A 20,614-nucleotide genomic window follows, 5' to 3' on the forward strand; every position below is an offset into this window, starting at 1 on the left:
CCTTGTGCGTGTGTGTCAGTATCCTTGTGCGTGTGTGTCAGTATCCTTGTGCGTGTGTGTCTGTATCCTTGTGCGTGTGTGTCAGTATCTTTGTGCGTGTGTGCCAGTATCTTTGTGCGTGTGTGTGTGTCAGTATGTTTGTGCGTGTGTGTGTGTCAGTATCTTTGGCTGTGTGTCAGTATCTTTGGCTGTGTGTCAGTATCTTTGGCTGTGTGTCAGTATCTTTGGCTGTGTGTCAGTATCTTTGGCTGTGTGTCAGTATCTTTGGCTGTGTGTCAGTATCTTTGGCTGTGTGTCAGTATCTTTGGCTGTGTGTCAGTATCTTTGTGCGTGTGTCAGTATCTTTGTGCGTGTGTCAGTATCTTTGTGCGTGTGTCAGTATCTTTGTGCGTGTGTGTCACTATCTTTGTGCGTGTGTGTGTGTCAGTACCTTTGTGTGTGTGTGTGTCAGTATCTTTGTGTGTGTGTGTCAGTATCTTTGTGTGTGTGTGTCAGTATCTTTGTGTGTGTGTGTCAGTATCTTTGTGTGTGTGTGTCAGTATCTTTGTGTGTGTGTGTCAGTATCTTTGTGTGTGTGTGTCAGTATCTTTGTGTGTGTGTGTCAGTATCTTTGTGTGTGTGTGTCAGTATCTTTGTGTGTGTGTGTCAGTATCTTTAAGCGTGTGCGTGTGTGTCGGTATCTTTGTGCGTGTGTGTCAGTATCTTTGTGCGTGTGTGTCAGTATCTTTGTGCGTCAGTGCGTGTGTGTCAGTATCTTTGTGCGTGAGTGCGTGTGTGGTAGTATCTTTGTGCGTGTGTGTCAGTATCTTTGTGCGTGCTTGTGTGTCAGTATCTTTGTGCGTGTGTGTCAATATCTTTGTGCGTGTGTATCAGTATCTTTGAGCGTGTGTGTGAGTATCTTTGTGCGTGTGTGAGTGTGTGTCAGTATCGTGTGTGTGTCAGTATCTTTGTGCGTGTGTGTGTGCGTCAGCATCTTTGTGTGTGTGTGTCAGTATCGTGCGTGTGCGTCAGTATCTTTGTGCGTGTGTGTCAGTATCATTGTGCGTGTGTGTGTGTCTGTGTGTCAGTATCGTGCGTGTGTGTCAGTATTGTGTGTGTGTGTCAGTATCTTTATGCGGGCGTGTGTGTGTGTCAATATCTATGTACGCATGTGTGTGTCAGTATCTTTGTGCGCATGTGACAGTAACTTTGTGTGTTTGTGTGTCAGTATCTCTGTGCGTGTGTTTATGTGTGTCTATATCTTTGTGTGTGTGTGTCAGTAGCTTTGTGTGTGTGTGTCAGTATCTTTGTGTGTGTGTGTGTGTCAGTATCTTTGTGTGAGTGTGTGTCAGTATCGTGCGCGTGTGTGTCAGTATCTTTATGCGGGCGTGTGTGTGTGTCAGTATCTTTGTGTGTGGGTATGTGTCAGTATCTTTGTGTGTGTGTCAGTATCTTTGCGTGTGTATCAGTATCTTTGCGTGTGTGTCAGTATCTTTGCGTGTGTGTCAGTATCTTTGTGCGTGTGTGTCAGTATCTTTGTGCGTGTGTGTCAGTATCTTTGTGCGTGTGCGTCAGTATCTATGTGCGTGTGTGTCAGTATCTTTGTGCGCGAGTGCGTGTGTGTCGGTATCTTTGTGCGTGTGTGTGTGTCGGTATCTTTGTGCGTGCGTGTGTGTCGGTATCTTTGTGCGTGTGTGTCATTATCTGTGTGTGTGTGTGTGTCAGTATCTTTGTGCATGTGTGCGTGAGTGTCAGTATCTTTGTGCATGTGTGTCAGTATCTTTGTGCGTGTGTGTCGGTATCTTTGTGCGTGTGTGTCAGTATCTTTGTGCGTGCGTGTGTGTCAGTATCTTTGTGCATGTGTCAGTTTCTGTGTGCGTGTGTGTGTCAGTATCTTTGTGCGTGTGTGTCAGTATCTTTGTGCGTGTGTGTCAGTATCTTTGTGCGTGTGTGTGAGTACCTTTGTGCGTGTGTGTGTGAGTATCTTTGTGCGCGTGTGTGTGTCACTATCGTTGTGCGTGTGTGTGCGTCAGTATCTTTGTGCGTGTGTGTGTGTGAGTATCGTTGTGTGTGTGTGTCAATATCTTTGTGCGAGTGTCAATATCTTTGTGCGTGTGTGTCAGTATCTTTGTGCGTGTGTGTCAGTATCTTTGTGCGTGTGTGTCAGTATCTTTGTGCGTGTGTGTCAGTATCATTGTGCGTGTGTGTCAGTATCATTGTGCGTGTGTGTGTGTCAGTATCGTGCGTGTGTGTGTGTCAGTATCTTTGTGCGTGTGAGTGTCAGTATCTTTGTGCGTGTGTGTCAGTATCTTTGTGCGTGTTTGTCAGTATCTTTGTGTGTTTATGTGTGTCAGTCTGTTTGTGCGTGTGTCAGTCTCTTTGTGCGTGTGTCAGTCTCTTTGTGCGTGTGTCAGTCTCTTTGTGCGTGTGTCAGTCTCTTTGTGCGTGTGTCAGTCTCTTTGTGCGTGTGTCAGTCTCTTTGTGCGTGTGTCAGTCTCTTTGTGCGTGTGTCAGTCTCTTTGTGCGGGTGTCAGTCTCTTTGTGCGTGTGTCAGTATGTTTGTACGAGTGTGTGTGTCAGTATCTTTGTGCGTGTCTGTGTGTCAGAATCTTTCTGCGTGTGTGTGTGTGTGTCAGTACCTTTGTGTGTGTGTGTCAGTACCTTTGTGCGTGTGTGTCGTTATCTTTGTGCGTGAGTGCGTGTGTGTCAGTATCTATGTGCGTGTGTCAGTATCGTTGTGCGTGCGTGTCAGTATCTGTGTGTGTGTCAGTATCTTTGTGTGTGTGTGTCAGTATCTTTGTGCGTGTGTGTCAGTATCTTTGTGCGTATGTGTCAGTATCTTTGTGCGTGAGTGCGTGTGTGTCAGTATCCTTGTGCGTGTGTGTCAGTATCCTTGTGCGTGTGTGTCAGTATCCTTGTGCGTGTGTGTCTGTATCCTTGTGCTTGTGTGACAGTATCTTTGTGCGTGTCTGCCAGTATCTTTGTGCGTGTGTGTGTGTCAGTATGTTTGTGCGTGTGTGTGTGTCAGTATCTTTGGCTGTGTGTCAGTATCTTTGGCTGTGTGTCAGTATCTTTGGCTGTGTGTCAGTATCTTTGGCTGTGTGTCAGTATCTTTGGCTGTGTGTCAGTATCTTTGTGCGTGTGTCAGTATCTTTGTGCGTGTGTCAGTATCTTTGTGCGTGTGTCAGTATCTTTGTGCGTGTGTCAGTATCTTTGTGCGTGTGTGTGTCAGTATCTTTGTGCGTGTGTGTCACTATCTTTGTGCGTGTGTGTGTGTCAGTACCTTTGTGTGTGTGTGTGTCAGTATCTTTGTGTGTGTGTGTCAGTATCTTTGTGTGTGTATGTCAGTGTCTTTGGGTGTGGTGTGTCAGTATCTTTGTGTGTGTGTGTCAGTATCTTTGTGTGTGTCAGTATCTTTGTGTGTGTGTGTCAGTATCTTTGTGTGTGTGTGTGTCAGTATCTTTGTGTGTGTGTGTCAGTATCTTTAAGCGTGTGCGTGTGTGTCGGTATCTTTGTGCATGTGTGTCAGTATCTTTGTGCGTGTGTGTCAGTATCTTTGTGCGTCAGTGCGTGTGTGTCAGTATCTTTGTGCGTGAGTGCGTGTGTGGTAGTATCTTTGTGCGTGTGTGTCAGTATCTTTGTGCGTGCTTGTGTGTCAGTATCTTTGTGCGTGTGTGTCAGTATCTTTGTGCGTGTGTGTCAATATCTTTGTGCGTGTGTATCAGTATCTTTGAGCGTGTGTGTGAGTATCTTTGTGCGTGTGTGAGTGTGTGTCAGTATCGTGTGTGTGTCAGTATCTTTGTGCGTGTGTGTGTGCGTCAGCATCTTTGTGTGTGTGTGTCAGTATCGTGCGTGTGCGTCAGTATCTTTGTGCGTGTGTGTCAGTATCATTGTGCGTGTGTGTGTGTCTGTGTGTCAGTATCGTGCGTGTGTGTCAGTATTGTGTGTGTGTGTCAGTATCTTTATGCGGGCGTGTGTGTGTGTCAATATCTATGTACGCATGTGTGTGTCAGTATCTTTGTGCGCATGTGACAGTAACTTTGTGTGTTTGTGTGTCAGTATCTCTGTGCGTGTGTTTATGTGTGTCTATATCTTTGTGTGTGTGTGTCAGTAGCTTTGTGTGTGTGTGTCAGTATCTTTGTGTGTGTGTGTGTGTGTCAGTATCTTTGTGTGAGTGTGTGTCAGTATCGTGCGCGTGTGTGTCAGTATCTTTATGCGGGCGTGTGTGTGTGTCAGTATCTTTGTGTGTGTGTATGTGTCAGTATCTTTGTGTGTGTGTCAGTATCTTTGCGTGTGTATCAGTATCTTTGCGTGTGTGTCAGTATCTTTGCGTGTGTGTCAGTATCTTTGTGCGTGTGTGTCAGTATCTTTGTGCGTGTGTGTCAGTATCTTTGTGCGTGTGCGTCAGTATCTATGTGCGTGTGTGTCAGTATCTTTGTGCGCGAGTGCGTGTGTGTCGGTATCTTTGTGCGTGTGTGTGTGTCGGTATCTTTGTGCGTGCGTGTGTGTCGGTATCTTTGTGCGTGTGTGTCATTATCTGTGTGTGTGTGTGTGTGTCAGTATCTTTGTGCATGTGTGCGTGAGTGTCAGTATCTTTGTGCATGTGTGTCAGTATCTTTGTGCGTGTGTGTCGGTATCTTTGTGCGTGTGTGTCAGTATCTTTGTGCGTGCGTGTGTGTCAGTATCTTTGTGCATGTGTCAGTTTCTGTGTGCGTGTGTGTGTCAGTATCTTTGTGCGTGTGTGTCAGTATCTTTGTGCGTGTGTGTCAGTATCTTTGTGCGTGTGTGTGAGTACCTTTGTGAGTGTGTGTGTGAGTATCTTTGTGCGCGTGTGTGTGTCACTATCGTTGTGCGTGTGTGTGCGTCAGTATCTTTGTGCGTGTGTGTGTGTGAGTATCGTTGTGTGTGTGTGTCAATATCTTTGTGCGAGTGTCAATATCTTTGTGCGTGTGTGTCAGTATCTTTGTGCGTGTGTGTCAGTATCTTTGTGCGTGTGTGTCAGTATCTTTGTGCGTGTGTGTCAGTATCATTGTGCGTGTGTGTCAGTATCATTGTGCGTGTGTGTGTGTCAGTATCGTGCGTGTGTGTGTGTCAGTATCTTTGTGCGTGTTTGTCAGTATCTTTGTGTGTTTATGTGTGTCAGTCTGTTTGTGCGTGTGTCAGTCTGTTTGTGCGTGTGTCAGTCTCTTTGTGCGTGTGTCAGTCTCTTTGTGCGTGTGTCAGTCTCTTTGTGCGTGTGTCAGTCTCTTTGTGCGTGTGTCAGTCTCTTTGTGCGGGTGTCAGTCTCTTTGTGCGTGTGTCAGTATGTTTGTACGAGTGTGTGTGTCAGTATCTTTGTGCGTGTCTGTGTGTCAGAATCTTTCTGCGTGTGTGTGTGTGTGTCAGTACCTTTGTGTGTGTGTGTCAGTACCTTTGTGCGTGTGTGTCGTTATCTTTGTGCGTGAGTGCGTGTGTGTCAGTATCTATGTGCGTGTGTCAGTATCGTTGTGCGTGCGTGTCAGTATCTGTGTGTGTGTCAGTATCTTTGTGTGTGTGTGTCAGTATCTTTGTGCGTGTGTGTCAGTATCTTTGTGCGTATGTGTCAGTATCTTTGTGCGTGAGTGCGTGTGTGTCAGTATCCTTGTGCGTGTGTGTCAGTATCCTTGTGCGTGTGTGTCAGTATCCTTGTGCGTGTGTGTCAGTATCCTTGTGCGTGTGTGTCTGTATCCTTGTGCTTGTGTGACAGTATCTTTGTGCGTGTGTGTCAGTATCTTTGTGCGTGTGTGTGTGTGTCAGTATGTTTGTGCGTGTGTGTGTGTCAGTATCTTTGGCTGTGTGTCAGTATCTTTGGCTGTGTGTCAGTATCTTTGGCTGTGTGTCAGTATCTTTGGCTGTGTGTCAGTATCTTTGTGCGTGTGTCAGTATCTTTGTGCGTGTGTCAGTATCTTTGTGCGTGTGTCAGTATCTTTGTGCGTGTGTCAGTATCTTTGTGCGTGTGTGTGTCAGTATCTTTGTGCGTGTGTGTCACTATCTTTGTGCGTGTGTGTGTGTCAGTACCTTTGTGTGTGTGTGTGTCAGTATCTTTGTGTGTGTGTGTCAGTATCTTTGTGTGTGTATGTCAGTGTCTTTGGGTGTGGTGTGTCAGTATCTTTGTGTGTGTGTGTCAGTATCTTTGTGTGTGTGTGTCAGTATCTTTGTGTGTGTGTGTCAGTATCTTTGTGTGTGTGTGTCAGTATCTTTAAGCGTGTGCGTGTGTGTCGGTATCTTTGTGCATGTGTGTCAGTATCTTTGTGCGTGTGTGTCAGTATCTTTGTGCGTCAGTGCGTGTGTGTCAGTATCTTTGTGCGTGAGTGCGTGTGTGGTAGTATCTTTGTGCGTGTGTGTCAGTATCTTTGTGCGTGCGTGTGTGTCAGTATCTTTGTGCGTGTGTGTCAGTATCTTTGTGCGTGTGTGTCAATATCTTTGTGCGTGTGTATCAGTATCTTTGAGCGTGTGTGTGAGTATCTTTGTGCGTGTGTGAGTGTGTGTCAGTATCGTGTGTGTGTCAGTATCTTTGTGCGTGTGTGTGTGCGTCAGCATCTTTGTGTGTGTGTGTCAGTATCATTGTGCGTGTGTGTGTGTCTGTGTGTCAGTATCGTGCGTGTGTGTCAGTATTGTGTGTGTGTGTCAGTATCTTTATGCGGGCGTGTGTGTGTGTCAATATCTATGTACGCATGTGTGTGTCAGTATCTTTGTGCGCATGTGACAGTAACTTTGTGTGTTTGTGTGTCAGTATCTCTGTGCGTGTGTTTATGTGTGTCTATATCTTTGTGTGTGTGTGTCAGTAGCTTTGTGTGTGTGTGTCAGTATCTTTGTGTGTGTGTGTGTGTCAGTATCTTTGTGTGAGTGTGTGTCAGTATCGTGCGCGTGTGTGTCAGTATCTTTATGCGGGCGTGTGTGTGTGTCAGTATCTTTGTGTGTGTGTATGTGTCAGTATCTTTGTGTGTGTGTCAGTATCTTTGCGTGTGTATCAGTATCTTTGCGTGTGTGTCAGTATCTTTGCGTGTGTGTCAGTATCTTTGTGCGTGTGTGTCAGTATCTTTGTGCGTGTGTGTCAGTATCTTTGTGCGTGTGCGTCAGTATCTATGTGCGTGTGTGACAGTATCTTTGTGCGCGAGTGCGTGTGTGTCGGTATCTTTGTGCGTGTGTGTGTGTCGGTATCTTTGTGCGTGCGTGTGTGTCGGTATCTTTGTGCGTGTGTGTCATTATCTGTGTGTGTGTGTGTGTCAGTATCTTTGTGCATGTGTGCGTGAGTGTCAGTATCTTTGTGCATGTGTGTCAGTATCTTTGTGCGTGTGTGTCGGTATCTTTGTGCGTGTGTGTCAGTATCTTTGTGCGTGCGTGTGTGTCAGTATCTTTGTGCATGTGTCAGTTTCTTGTGCGTGTGTGTGTCAGTATCTTTGTGCGTGTGTGCGTGTGTGTCAGTATCTTTGTGCGTGTGTGTCAGTATCTTTGTGCGTGTGTGTGAGTACCTTTGTGCGTGTGTGTGTGTGAGTATCTTTGTGCGCGTGTGTGTGTCACTATCGTTGTGCGTGTGTGTGCGTCAGTATCTTTGTGCGTGTGTGTGTGAGTATCGTTGTGTGTGTGTGTCAATATCTTTGTGCGAGTGTCAATATCTTTGTGCGTGTGTGTCAGTATCTTTGTGCGTGTGTGTCAGTATCTTTGTGCGTGTGTGTCAGTATCTTTGTGCGTGTGTGTCAGTATCATTGTGCGTGTGTGTGTGTCAGTATCGTGCGTGTGTGTGTGTCAGTATCTTTGTGCGTGTGAGTGTCAGTATCTTTGTGCGTGTGTGTCAGTATCTTTGTGCGTGTTTGTCAGTATCTTTGTGTGTTTATGTGTGTCAGTCTGTTTGTGCGTGTGTCAGTCTCTTTGTGCGTGTGTCAGTATCTTTGTGCGTGTGTGTGTCAGTATCTTTGTGCGTGTGCGTGTGTGTCAGTATCTTTGTGTGCGTATCTGTGTGTCAGTATCTTTGTGTGTGTGTCAGTATCTTTGTGTGTGTGTGTGTCAGTATCTTTGTGTGTGTGTGTGTCTGTGTGTGTGTGTGTGTCAGTATCTTTGTGCGCCTGTGTGTGTCAGTATCTTTGTGCGTGTGTGTGTGTGTCAGTATCTTTGTGTGTGTGTGTCAGTATCTTTGTGTGTGTGTGTGTCAGTGACTTTGTGTGTGTGTGTCAGTATCTTTGTGCGTGTGCGTGTGTGTCAGTATCTTTGTGCGCGTATCTGTGTGTCAGTATCTTTGTGTGTGTGTCAGTATCTTTGTGCGTGTGTGTGTGTGTCAGTATCTTTGTGTGTGTGTGTGTGTCAGTATCTTTGTGTGTGTGTGTCAGTATCTTTGTGTGTGTGTGTGTCAGTATCTTTGTGTGTGTGTGTGTCAGTATCTTTGTGCGCGTGTGTGTGTCAGTATCTTTGTGCGTGTGTGTGTGTGTGTCAGTATCTTTGCATGGGTGTGTGTCAGTATCTTTGCGTGTGTGTGTGTCAGTATCTTTGTGCGCGTGTGTGTCAGTATCTTTGTGTGCGTGTGTGTCAGTATCTTTGCGTGCGTGTGTGTCAGTATCATTGCGTGCGTGTGTGACAGTATCTTTGCGTGCATGTGTGTCAGTATCTTTGCGTGCGTGTGTGTCAGTATCTTTGCGTGCGTGTGTGTCAGTATCTTTGCATGCGTGTGTGTCAGTATCTTTGCGTGCGTGTGTGTCAGTATCTTTGCGTGCGTGTGTGTCAGTATCTTTGCGTGCGTGTGTGTCAGTATCTTTGCGTGCGTGTGTGTCAGTATCTTTGCGTGCGTGTGTGTCAGTATCTTTGCGTGCGTGTGTGTCAGTGTCTTTGCGTGCGTGTGTGTCAGTATCTTTGCGTGCGTGTGTGTCAGTATCTTTGCGTGCGTGTGTGTCAGTATCTTTGCGTGCGTGTGTGTCAGTGTCTTTGCGTGCGTGTGTGTCAGTATCTTTGCGTGCGTGTGTGTCAGTATCTTTGCGTGCGTGTGTGTCAGTATCTTTGCGTGCGTGCGTGTGTGTCAGTATCTTTGCGTGCGTGTGTGTCAGTATCTTTGCGTGCGTGTGTGTCAGTATCTTTGCGTGCGTGTGTGTCAGTATCTTTGCGTGCGTGCGTGTGTGTCAGTATCTTTGCGTGCGTGTGTGTCAGTATCTTTGCGTGCGTGTGTGTCAGTATCTTTGCGTGCGTGTGTGTCAGTATCTTTGCGTGCGTGTGTGTCAGTATCTTTGCGTGCGTGTGTGTCAGTATCTTTGCGTGCGTGTGTGTCAGTATCTTTGCGTGCGTGTGTGTCAGTATCTTTGCGTGCGTGTGTGTCAGTGTCTTTGCGTGCGTGTGTGTCAGTATCTTTGCAGCTGCAAATTTCATGTAAAACTGCTGGGGCTTTAACATTGGCTGTCAATAAAGTATGTATTTATAGCAGGTCTGTAGCCATCTGCACAATTGCTGTGCTCTGGATGTTGGGGGCACATGTACTCATATCATTTGTGTTGCGCAGGTTCAGTGAATTGCAGAGCAACAGTTTGATGATGTCCTGACTAGACTTCTTTCAGTAGTAATTTGATTGTAGAAATGTTTTGGTTCTTCAAAACCAGTCCATTGAAAAGAATTCTGTGAAAAATCCATTCATTTGATGCTCTTACCATTACCCAGACTGAGGAGCTCCATTGAAGAGAAAGCCCTGTTCATGTTCGTGTGGTGACTGCGTGATCTCACAGCTACTCGACACTCCAGTATGCAAACTTTGTGCTGTGTCCTGCTGTTTGGTTTTGGCAGCAGCAGGGAAGGGGAGAATAAAGGTTGTTGCACAGCAAATATATTCACAGTTATGTAAATTCACAGCTACAACACTGGCATCTGCCTAACAATGTGGAAAATTGCCCAGGTGTGTCTAGTCCACAACCCAGAGCAAATTCAACATGGCCAATTATCACCCCTGTCAACTCTCGGTCATCAACAAAATGATGGAAAGTGTCATCGAAAGCGTTATCAAGTGGCACTTAGTCGGCAGAACCTGCTCACTGATGCTCAGTTTGGGTTCTGCCAAGACCATTCGACTCTCGGCCACATTGTAGCCTTTGTCCAATGGACAAAAGAGGTGAGATGAGAGTGACTGGCGGCACGGTAGCACAGTGGTTAGCACTGCTGCTTCACAGCGCCAGGGACCTGGGTTCGATTCCCGACTTGGGTCACTGTCTGTGTGGAGTTTGCACATTCTCCTTGTGTCTGCGTGGGTTTCCTCCGGGTGCTCCGGTTTCCTCCCACAGTCCAAAGATGTGCGGGTTAGGTTGATTGGCCATGCTAAAAATTGTCCTTAGTGTCCTGAGATGTGTAGGTTAGAGGAATTAGTGGGTAAAATATGTAGGGATATGGGGGTAGGGCCTGGGTGGGATTGTGGTCGGTGCAGACTCGATGGGCCGAATGGCCTCTTTCATTTCTGTAGTGTTTCTATGATTTCTATGACTGCTCTTGATGTCAAGGCAGCATTTGACCAAATTTGCCATCAAGGAGTCCGAGTAAAACTGGAGTTAATGAGAATTGGGGAATCAGTAGTTGGAGTCAAAGGAAAATGGTTGTGGTGGTTGGAAGTCAGTCACTTCAGTCCCAGGACATCACTGCAGGAGTCCCTCAGGGTAGTGTCCTCGGCCCAACCATCTTCAGCTGCTTCATCAATGACTTTCCCTTCACCATAAGGTCAAAAGTGGGCATTTTTGCCGATGACTGCACAATGTTCATTATCATTCGCGACTCCTCAGACACTGAAGCAATCCGTGTCCATATGCAGCAAGATCTGGGCAACGTTTAGACTTGCGCCGATAAGCGGCAAGTAACATTTGCGCCACACAATTGCAGGCAATGCCCAACTCCAACAAGAGAGAACCTAGCCATCTCCCCTTAACATTCAATGGCATTATTGTTGCTGAATCACCACCATCAACATTCTGGGGGTTACCAATGACCAGAAACTGAACTGGCCTAGCCACGTGAACACTGGCTACAAGAGCACGTCAGAGGCTGGAAATTCTGCAACAATGAATTCTCTTCCAAAGCCTGTCCACAATCTACACGGCCCAAGTTTGAGTATCACCAAATATTCTCCACTCGCTTGGATGAGTGCAACTTTATCATTCAGGATATAGCAGCCCGCTTGTATGGCACCTCATTCACCACCTTTAACATTCACTCCACCACCTTTGCACAATGGCAGAAGTGTGGATCATCTACAAGCTGCACTGCAGCAACTCACCAAGGCTTCGTCAAAAAAATCTGTCAAACCTGCAACCTCCACCACCTGAAGGACTGGAACAGCAGACGCATGGAAACACGCCACCTGCAGATTCCCCTCCAAACTACACACCATCTTGGCTTGGAAATATATTGCCATTCCTTCATTTTTCCTGAGTCAAAATTTGGAATTTCCTCCCTAATAGCAGTGTGGGTGTACATGGACCACATGGACTGCAGCAGTTCAAGAAGGTGGCTCTCCACTACCTTCTTGGGAAATTAGGGGTGAGCAATAAATCCTGGCCAAGCCAGCGACGCTCATATGAAAGAATAATAAGAAATAAAAACTTCTCCAACAATATGTCTGCCTCCCTGATTAGACCCATGATGTGGAGATGCCGGCATTGGACTGGGGTATGCACAGTAGAAGTCTCACCACACCAGGTTAAAGTCCAACAGGTTTATTTGGTAGCGCAAGCCACAAGCTTTCAGAGCGCTCGCTGCTCCTTGATGAAGGCGCTACTCACCTCATGAAGGAGCAGCGCTCTGAAAGCTTGTGGCTTGTGCTACCAAATAAACCTGTTGGACTTTAACCTGGTGTTGTAAGACTTCTACTGTCCCTGATTAGAGTGATAGAGAGTCATAGAGGTTTACAGCATGGAAATAGGCCCTTCGGCCCAACTTGTCCATGCTGCCCTTTTTTTTAACCACTAATTAAAACCATAAGTGAGTCCCAATTGCCTGCTTTTGGCCCATATCCCTCTATACCCATCTTACCCATGTAACTAAAACACTTTAGAGATGGAAACTGTAAAATAAAAACTTGTGTTTTCATCCTGCTTTCTTGTGATGCAGAGAGCGAATTCAATTGTGGAGAGAAACCTGACCATTTTCTGTTTACCTGAGAAGTTTGAGGTGATCCGATTTCACCTTGATCCTGTGTTGAATGTGTAGGGGTGTTCTCCAGCTGTTGTACCTGCGTGTTAGTTTTCCACACCCTGAAGATGGCGGCTGCATTTCTGGTTTAGAATGATCCAACTCATTAATTATTCAGACTGACACAGGCCTGTTGGGGCACTAGATAAAGCAATGTAATGCAGTACGCATTTGTTTACAGTTTGGTGTTTTTTGTTGTTTCTGCATTTGAATGACATATCATGCTGGTGAGAGGAGTAGCTGCTGTACATGTGGACTGCAGTAGTTCATCATCATCACAAAGGTATACAGACACGGTCCATTTCTTTATGTAGGTATGAGTTAGTCAGCGTGTTCAGTTTAAGGGAGCTGTTCAGTTTCTCTGCAGTGCTGATTGTAATTCACTGACCACCTTCCCTGTCAGAACTGCACATTTTCATGTTTTAGAAGTTAGTTCCCAGAAGATGGTCAAGTGTCTCAGATTCCTGTGCTTGCTAAGCCAGTTGATGTACTAAGTCCTGATTTTGAGGCTGGAACATTTAGTGGGAGATGGTGCCCATTGAGAAATTAATCTGAGCTGAGGGTTTGCTTGTGTCTCATTTTCCAACTGTGCAATGCAGCAGGATAAATACTGAACACCCAACAAGGCTACAGACTTGCAAAGAAACAGTCGACTTTTACTTTGTCAATAATGTCAGAGCCCCAGCTTTGATCAACTACCTACTGCTTGATGCGCATCAATTGGACACGAGGCACAAAGCTTCGGTAAAAGAAGGCTTTTATTAACTAACAATGGAACTATCAGAACTTTAACACACTATCCCAGACTGAAGAGGTCCCGCCCGAGCAGGGGGTCTTATACCTCTCCCAGGAGGCGGAGCCCGACTGGGATGTGCCACAACAGTAACAACCACAGGTGTATCAATCCCACCCTAGCCCAACAACAACATTAGAACAACCCAACAACAACATTAGAACAATCCCACAGTGGGAACCAACGATGGTTCACCACACTGCTCTTGGGTAAAGTCTGGAGCTTTGGAAGCTAAGATAGATATCTCAGAAATCACATGGGCTGTGACTGACCTCACTTGACTGACCTCTCTCTCCCGTTCTGGTTGCTCTGGCTGGCATGGTGAACCCTGAGAGTCTGTGCTCAAGCTGACAATCTGACAGCCTGTTAGTAATGATGTTCTCCAGTTAGACATTTCTCTCTCCCTCTCACACACGCTCACTCACTGACATTAGGTTTACATCTGTGTCGGGTAAGGGAACGTAACATTGGGCTAAGATGATGTGACATTGACTTGGGCTCCTGGGAATCTTTAATTTGATCTCGAATGCCACCTTCCAGTAGAGTATGTTGTGGTGAGTCCTGGTGATTAGGCAAGGAATGGGAAGCAGGTATCTCTGTCTCTCCTCCTGTATCATACTCAAATGCTCCTTTCTTTTTCCCTTCCACTGAAGCACAGTACACCGTGGGTAAAGAGGGAACCAAGCATGCTCACAATAATCTGGATTTACTGTGCTGCTGTCTCAGTGCAGTTCTGAACAGAGACCCATATATAAAAAAGTATGTGCCCTTTATTCAAAGGTGGCCCAACCTCAAAAGAAAGAGATCTTGAAGCTCACCTTTGCAGAATTGGCATCATGGACAGTTGAATCGTTTTAGTTATAAGCTAACTCAGAGGAAAACTATTTCCTCTGGTTAGTCAATCAGTAACTCAAGGACATCGATTTAAAAGCATCATCAGAAGAATGAAGAGGCTAAAAGGATTTTTTATACATAGAGTTGTTAGGTTGTGAATATCTGACCAACAACGAGGGGGTGGGAAGGGAATGGATAGCAGAATCGATTACAGTTTATAGAAGAGAAGTGAATAAGTATATGCAAAAAGAGGTTATTTGACGGTGTGGGGAAGAATCTAAGTGGGTCACTGAGAGACCTAGTGTAGGTGTGATAGACACTGGAGATCTGTTGGCAATCCTTGTACATAGTGACATACACTATGTATAATGCTTGGTTTTGTTTTCCTGTGCATGAAATGAAGTTCTGCTACTTTCTTCTTCTCCTTGATTTTCTCTGCTCCTTTCCTGAAGGCACTTGCTGTTGCTGGGGTACAACTCCATAATGGGTAGGAGCTGGAGGAATGTAGAGCTGTTGGAGACGGTGGGTCAGGCACAGAGTTGATGCTGACAGAAATCATGCAGTGTGAGGTGGGGTGAGGCAGGGAGATTATGACATGTGCCTCTTTTGGTGTCAAGCATGGACTTGTTGAGGAAGAATTCTGAAAGTTGTGCTGAGCAGGTGATGAGTGGCAGTGAAAGAATTGGGGAGATCAATAACAAGCGGAAAACAAGATGGTGGAAATGTGTTTAAATGTGTGCTTATGGTCTTCTGTACGTCTTCACCTTTAACCCTGTGATCATGTATGCTGTCACATCCTGGCTTCCACATTTTTAAAAAATTCCTTTTCCTATCTCTTTGTGTTAGGTCTGAGAAAGCTTTGTTAAATGTTCCTGATTTTTCTCTGAGCCCAATGTCAAATCTTGTTGGACTTTGAATCCAGAAAGACAATAGTGCCCGAGGCCAGTAACAATATGATGGATGGATGAGGCCCTGAAGTATTTAATTGGGTAGATGGAAATAAACTATTTCCTCTGGTGAAGGAATCCAAAACAAGGGAACATAACCTTAAAATGGGAGCTCAGCCTTTCATGGTGCTGTGCAGAAGCACTTCCTCATGCAGAGGAAGTGCTCATACAGCTACAACTCTCACCAACTTTTACAGATGCGCCATAGAAAGCATTTTTTCTGGTTGTATCACAGCTTGGTATTGCTCCTGTTCTGTGCTCCTTTGTCCAAGGCCATAAGAAATTACAAAAGGTCGTGAATGTAGTCCAATCCATCACGCAAACCAGCCTCCCATCCATTGACTCTGTCTGCACTTGCAAAGCAGCCAGCATAATTAAGGACCCCACGCATCCCAGACATTCTCTCTTCCACCTTCTTCCGTCGGAAAAAAGATACAAAAGTCTGAGGTCACGCACCAGCTGACTCAGGAACAGCTTCTTCCCTGCTGCTTTCAGGGAATAAAATGAATGGACCTACCTCACATACTGTAACACTAATTCTGCACTCTCTCATTTCCTTCTCTATGAACGGTATACTTTGCCTGTATAGTGCGCAAGAAACAATACTTTTCACTGTATACTAATACATGTGACAATAATAAATTAAATCAAATAAGGGTAGTGGAAATCTGCAACTTCCTCCTTTCAAAAAAAGCAGGAGACCAATTGAAAATTCCAAAACTCAGATTGTTAGGTAAAGATATCAAAGGTTACAAAATTAAAGTGGCTAAATGGAATACAGAATGCAAATGAATACAGATCAGTGATGATCGAATTGAATAGCAAAACAAGCTCCGGGGCTGAGCAGCTATCTCCAGTTCCTTTTACGTAGCAGTGAAAATTGCCTTCTGTCCTGGGGACTAAAAACCTTCAAACACACCTTCTGAAGGGCAGTGTGATGGTTCTTGGGTAAGGGCAGAGTGGAAAATGCCATGTGCATAGGACGCTGTTATTGTTTATGACGTTTGAGATTAGCAGCAGATACAGTGAATGTCAAACCCCCGTGACCCTGGGGAATGCCATATTGCACAGAAGAGCTTACACAAAGAACACAAATCACGTATTAAAATTCAAATGTAGGTCCTCAATTACCAGTCTGAGGGCTAGGTTAGTATGAAGAATATGTCATCTAAAAGAGAAAAAAACCAAATGTGCCTTTCAGGCTCGGGAACAGCAGACGTTCAGTTTCTAATCGCTTTTGCCATTTTAAAACAAAATTTTAATGTGGTGGTTTTGTGTTTGCCTTTCCCGTCAGTGTTGGTGAAACACAGAGTTCAGTGATCGGATTAAAAGCAGTGACAGATTGCTGAAACAAATGTGAATGGATGTACTGCTGACCTGAACATGCACTGGAGAGTGTAAAAGGTTCCACTGGTGTGTGGGTCCTCTTGATTTGAAATGGGGGTTGGACTAGGGATTCTGATCTCATTTTTAAAAAACTGTGAATATACTTTGTTAAAATCAACTTGCATGGTTTTATTGGCTGGATGATCAAATGGAAATGTTTGACCAATTCTACTGGAGATGATTCCCAAATAACTCTGCTTCATCTCCCTGGGCAATAGTGCAGTGCTCTGTGATACACAACGAGAAATGGCTCTGCTTCATCAGCTAGAAGTAAGGGATAGCGTAATAATTTTATTAGTGAAGTTGCACAATACTTATTTCGCTCTCTTCTCCCCCGCCCCCCCCCCCCAAGGGTGAAATGCATCACCTGGTTCAGAAACATTGCAGTATCAGAGTTTAACCCTGTAGAGGGCAATTACTGTTTAAATTGTGTATGTTTTCCTGCAAAAGGCTTTTTTTTTGTTGCTACACATCTGAATTGGGTGATCACATGGCGTTTAAGGCATTTCACCCACTGTGTTTACAACATGCTGGTTTATCCATTTCATTTGTGGAATGATCCTGTTGTCAATGCAAAAGGGTTAATGAATTTGCCTGCAGTCCCACGACTTGTTCCTATTCTCAAAGCAAATGAAAACTACAAGACACATTTTGTTTGATTTTCTTTAAGACTGCCTTTACTCATCCATTCACGTTAGTCCTTGCTCTTCACGACTTCGGTTTAATATAGCTTTCAATACTGGACTGTTAGCTCCTGATTTTGAAACGCTTGTACATGTCCTGGCGTAGAGTCTGTGTTGCATTTTACTTTAAGTAGCGAGAATGACTGGTGAGAGGTTCAGATGAACTCAATGCCATGTACAGTTTGCGTACAGGACAGGGGAGGAGAAACATACAGCCAGCATGGAATCCCTTACCAGAAACTGAAGGTAATGTAAGCACAGCATTTGGAAAATCTTCAGTTCTGACTGGCACCATTGAAATAGTTCCTCCTTTCTAGTAAGAGAAATGAAAAAAAGGATGATTTAGAATAGCAAGTTCAGGACAAAGCCAAACTCTGACCTTCTGGTTTGAAAAGGATATAGAATGCGAGAGTTCGAAATCTGTCCAATAGCCCAGCCCTAATGAGCTTCCAGCATACACAATCAGTCTGAATAGTGCTGCATGGCTGCTCAGAAGCCAAGCATTGTTTTTATTTAATGAGTGAATGTCATGTTTGAGATAAAGACTCTTACATGAACTGTTCGTGTCCCCACTGAGTGCTTTGAGCAGCGAAATGTCTGGCAGGCACATCATTGCTGCACGTACTCCTGTGTTGCTCTTGGCTGCTGCCGCGCTCCATGCTGTCGGTCCTCGTCCTCTGGGACCCTTCCTACTACAGAGCAGCTGCCTTAGCTAAGCAAATTGAGTATGAAACGGGCAGTACAGAAATGGGTTAACGGGGAGCTCAGCGGCTCAGCTTATAAACAATCTGAACGATCACCGTGTGGTCTGCTCGATTCAGGCGAAGGATTTTTACAGATTGACTGAACAAGCTTTTCAAACTAGCGTTCGGAGGATGGATGTTTTTTCTTGCTGTACAGTTCTAGCATTTAACTTGTGCCTGGACATGACTCAGACGGCCTGTTAAATTTCTGCTGGTCTGTATATTGTGAGGAAAGCATTGTTAGGAAGGGTAAGTGCGAGGCTGCAGTGATATTCTCCCTTTGAAATGGGTGCTGCACAGTGCACACTGTGCTTTGATCATTCAGTGTCTTGTTATCTAATAAATGTACACCATCAGAAGGACAGGCACTTGAGCGATTCATGCATTTTTCTTCATTAAGCTCTGTGTTTTGCAAGAGAGTCACAGCCGTCATGGTTGTCTTACACAAATAATGCAAAAAACACATCCGTTCTCACAAAGGTGATCTGAGGGTGGAATTGGCACACAGAAAAAAGGTTTTAATTCAGTCACATTCCAGACAAGTCCTCGCTCTTTGTTTCCTCTGGGGCAGAATTGGAAAAGACATGAAATCATTTGTAGCAGATAAATGGCTGAACCCTCTCTTTATGCTAATTGTCTGCTGTGCTTTATTACACCCAGGAAGGATGGTGTGTGTGTGTGTGCTTTTAAACGGAACATTTAATACGTTAACACTTTGGACCAGAGTCTGTGTATGAATCTGAAGCTTCCTGCAGTGATCAATCCATTTTTAAACAGATTGGGTTTGGCTGGAAATCACCGATTGATGAGAGCTCGTATTAGGCAACTGGCAATGACATCACTGATTGTAGCTTTCCCCCCCCAACCCAATCCAATTTGTTTAACACAGTCTCCAGCGTAATACACTACAGGGTCAGCAGTGACGAGCCAGACCCTCATGCATTATTTAATGAATTGTTTGGCCTTAAACTAATGTGTATTTTTAAATCTTTCTGTCCCTTTTACCTCTTCTCCCCTTCCCGATTCTTTGGCCTTGTGTAGCTGGCGCTGACGGAGGAGCAGAGTGATGCGAGCAGGAATGGTGCTGATACCAAAGACCTTGTGTTTCTGGTTCAGGTCTCCTGTCAGGTAAGGTTACATAGATTTTTGATTATTGCTTTAACGAGATGAGCACCCATACTAATGCATCTTTTGCCCTGTGATACAACAGACACAATATGATGTGTGAGTCGAGGCTGATAAAATTAGACCTGTAAAGAGTGAATGCAAAAGGAAGAGAAATGCACTGGCCTAAATACGTGTCCTTGATCAATTCAGTTATACACCTGGTCTCGTCCAATACTGCACCATACTACTGGAGCATCAGTCTATATGTGGCAGCTATGCCTTCAGCCTGGAGGGTTTTATTTTAACCAAATTGCTGCAGCCATTGCCACTGGAAACAGTGGCCAGCCTTGAGCATGGGTTCTGAATTATGTTGTGACAAGGTCCAGTTATTTTTAAATGGAACTCTACAGTTTATGATGCTTTTTTGGACCAATAAAACATTGGGAGGACCACATGTGGCATACTCTGTACACTTCTTGAGGTAATCAAAAAGCTGGCAGCACTTAAGTTGATAAGTCACCAGGACCAGATCACTTGCATTCAGGGATACCGAGAGAAGTAAGGGTCAAAATTGCACTGTCCATAATTTTCCAAACCTTGTCAGAAATGGGTGGTGCCAGAGGACTGGGCGATTGCAAATGTTACACCCTCGTTCAAAATATAGTATAAAGATAAGCCCAGCACTACAAACAGGTTAGTTTAAGCTTGGTGGTGGGAAAGCTTTTAAAAACAATAATCTAGGTTAATATTAACAGTCACTGTAGATTAATTAAGGAAAGGCAGTGCAGATTTGTTCAGGACAGATCATGTTGGGATTAGGTTCTGAGAAGAGATTGGAGAAACCTAGTTGGTCTTGGAGAAGAGAAAATTCAGAGGAAATTTGATGGGGGGTGTTCAGAATCATGGGAGTCAGGGCAGAGTAAATAGAGGGAGAACACTATTTCCATTGGTGGAGGGGGTGGAGAACCAGAGGACAACGATTCAAAGTCATTGGCGAAAGAACCAGAGCCACAGAATCATTCGGGAACTGAAGGAGGCTATTTAACCCATTCAGGTAATGCAAACTCTCTCTAGAATGGTCAGTCCCAATTCCATACCTGATCCCTTTACTCCTTCAAGCGCCTCTCCCATTTCTTTTTGAAATCGTTCATAGTTTCTACTTCCAACATCACTATGGGGCAGTGAGTTCCAGACCCTTACCACCTACTATGTAAAAATTGTTGTTTCTCGCATCTCTTGCCCAAAATCTTAAAGTTATGTTTTTGTACATCATCCAATGGGAACAACTTTCTTTATCTAAATCTGCCATAATCTTCTACACCTCTGTCAAATCTTCCTTCGATCTCCTTTGGTCCAAGGAGAACAACCCCAATTTCTCCAACTTTGTAGCTAAAATTTCTGACCCTTGGAACTATTCTGATAAATCTCCTGTGCACTCTCAAGAACTGAAATATCCTTTTGCTTGCCCGCTGCATACTGCTGCTCTGTTCAGTAAAAAAAAAACAGTGCATGGAAGATCATCCCATTCAGGCTAAAACTTCAAATTAGGCTTATTACAAGAAAAAATACGCAAAGAGGCAAATTAAGTCAGCAGGGGCAGCATGGTTGCATACTGTGTGGAGTTTGTATGTTCTCACCATGTCTGCGTGAGTTTCCTCCCACAGTCCAAAGATGTGCTGGTTAGGTGGATTGGCTATGTTAAATTGTCCCTTAGTGTCAGGGGGATTAGTGGGATAAAATGTGGGGTTATGAGAATAAAGCCTGGATGGGATTGTTGTCGGCGCAGGGTTAATGGGCCGAATGGTCTCCTTCTGCACTGTAGGGATTCTAAGTAAGCAGATGAAGCAATGTTTAATTCTGTTAGCTTAATTCATTTCCTGAAAGCAAGTTAACATTTTTAAATTATTGAAGTACTTTCTCCTTCAAAGTGGTGGTTTTGATGAATTATTTTGTGAAGTACATAAATCTGGGTTTGCCGAGGGT

General features: G+C 44.7%; 1 protein-coding gene across 2 annotated transcripts in view; it reads left to right on the forward strand.

Annotated features, from left to right (window-relative positions):
• LOC144480063 (rho GTPase-activating protein 32-like) overlaps positions 1–20,614 on the forward strand; it is a 413,821-nt gene that overhangs the window by 365,758 nt on the left and 27,449 nt on the right. For both annotated transcript variants that reach the window (XM_078199237.1, XM_078199236.1), the window contains exon 6: positions 18,566–18,652. In XM_078199237.1, coding sequence (XP_078055363.1) covers positions 18,566–18,652 — 87 coding nt within the window. The remainder of the gene's footprint in view (positions 1–18,565; positions 18,653–20,614) is intronic.

Source organism: Mustelus asterias, chromosome 27 (assembly GCF_964213995.1).
Source record: "Mustelus asterias chromosome 27, sMusAst1.hap1.1, whole genome shotgun sequence".
Lineage (NCBI taxonomy): Eukaryota > Metazoa > Chordata > Chondrichthyes > Carcharhiniformes > Triakidae > Mustelus > Mustelus asterias.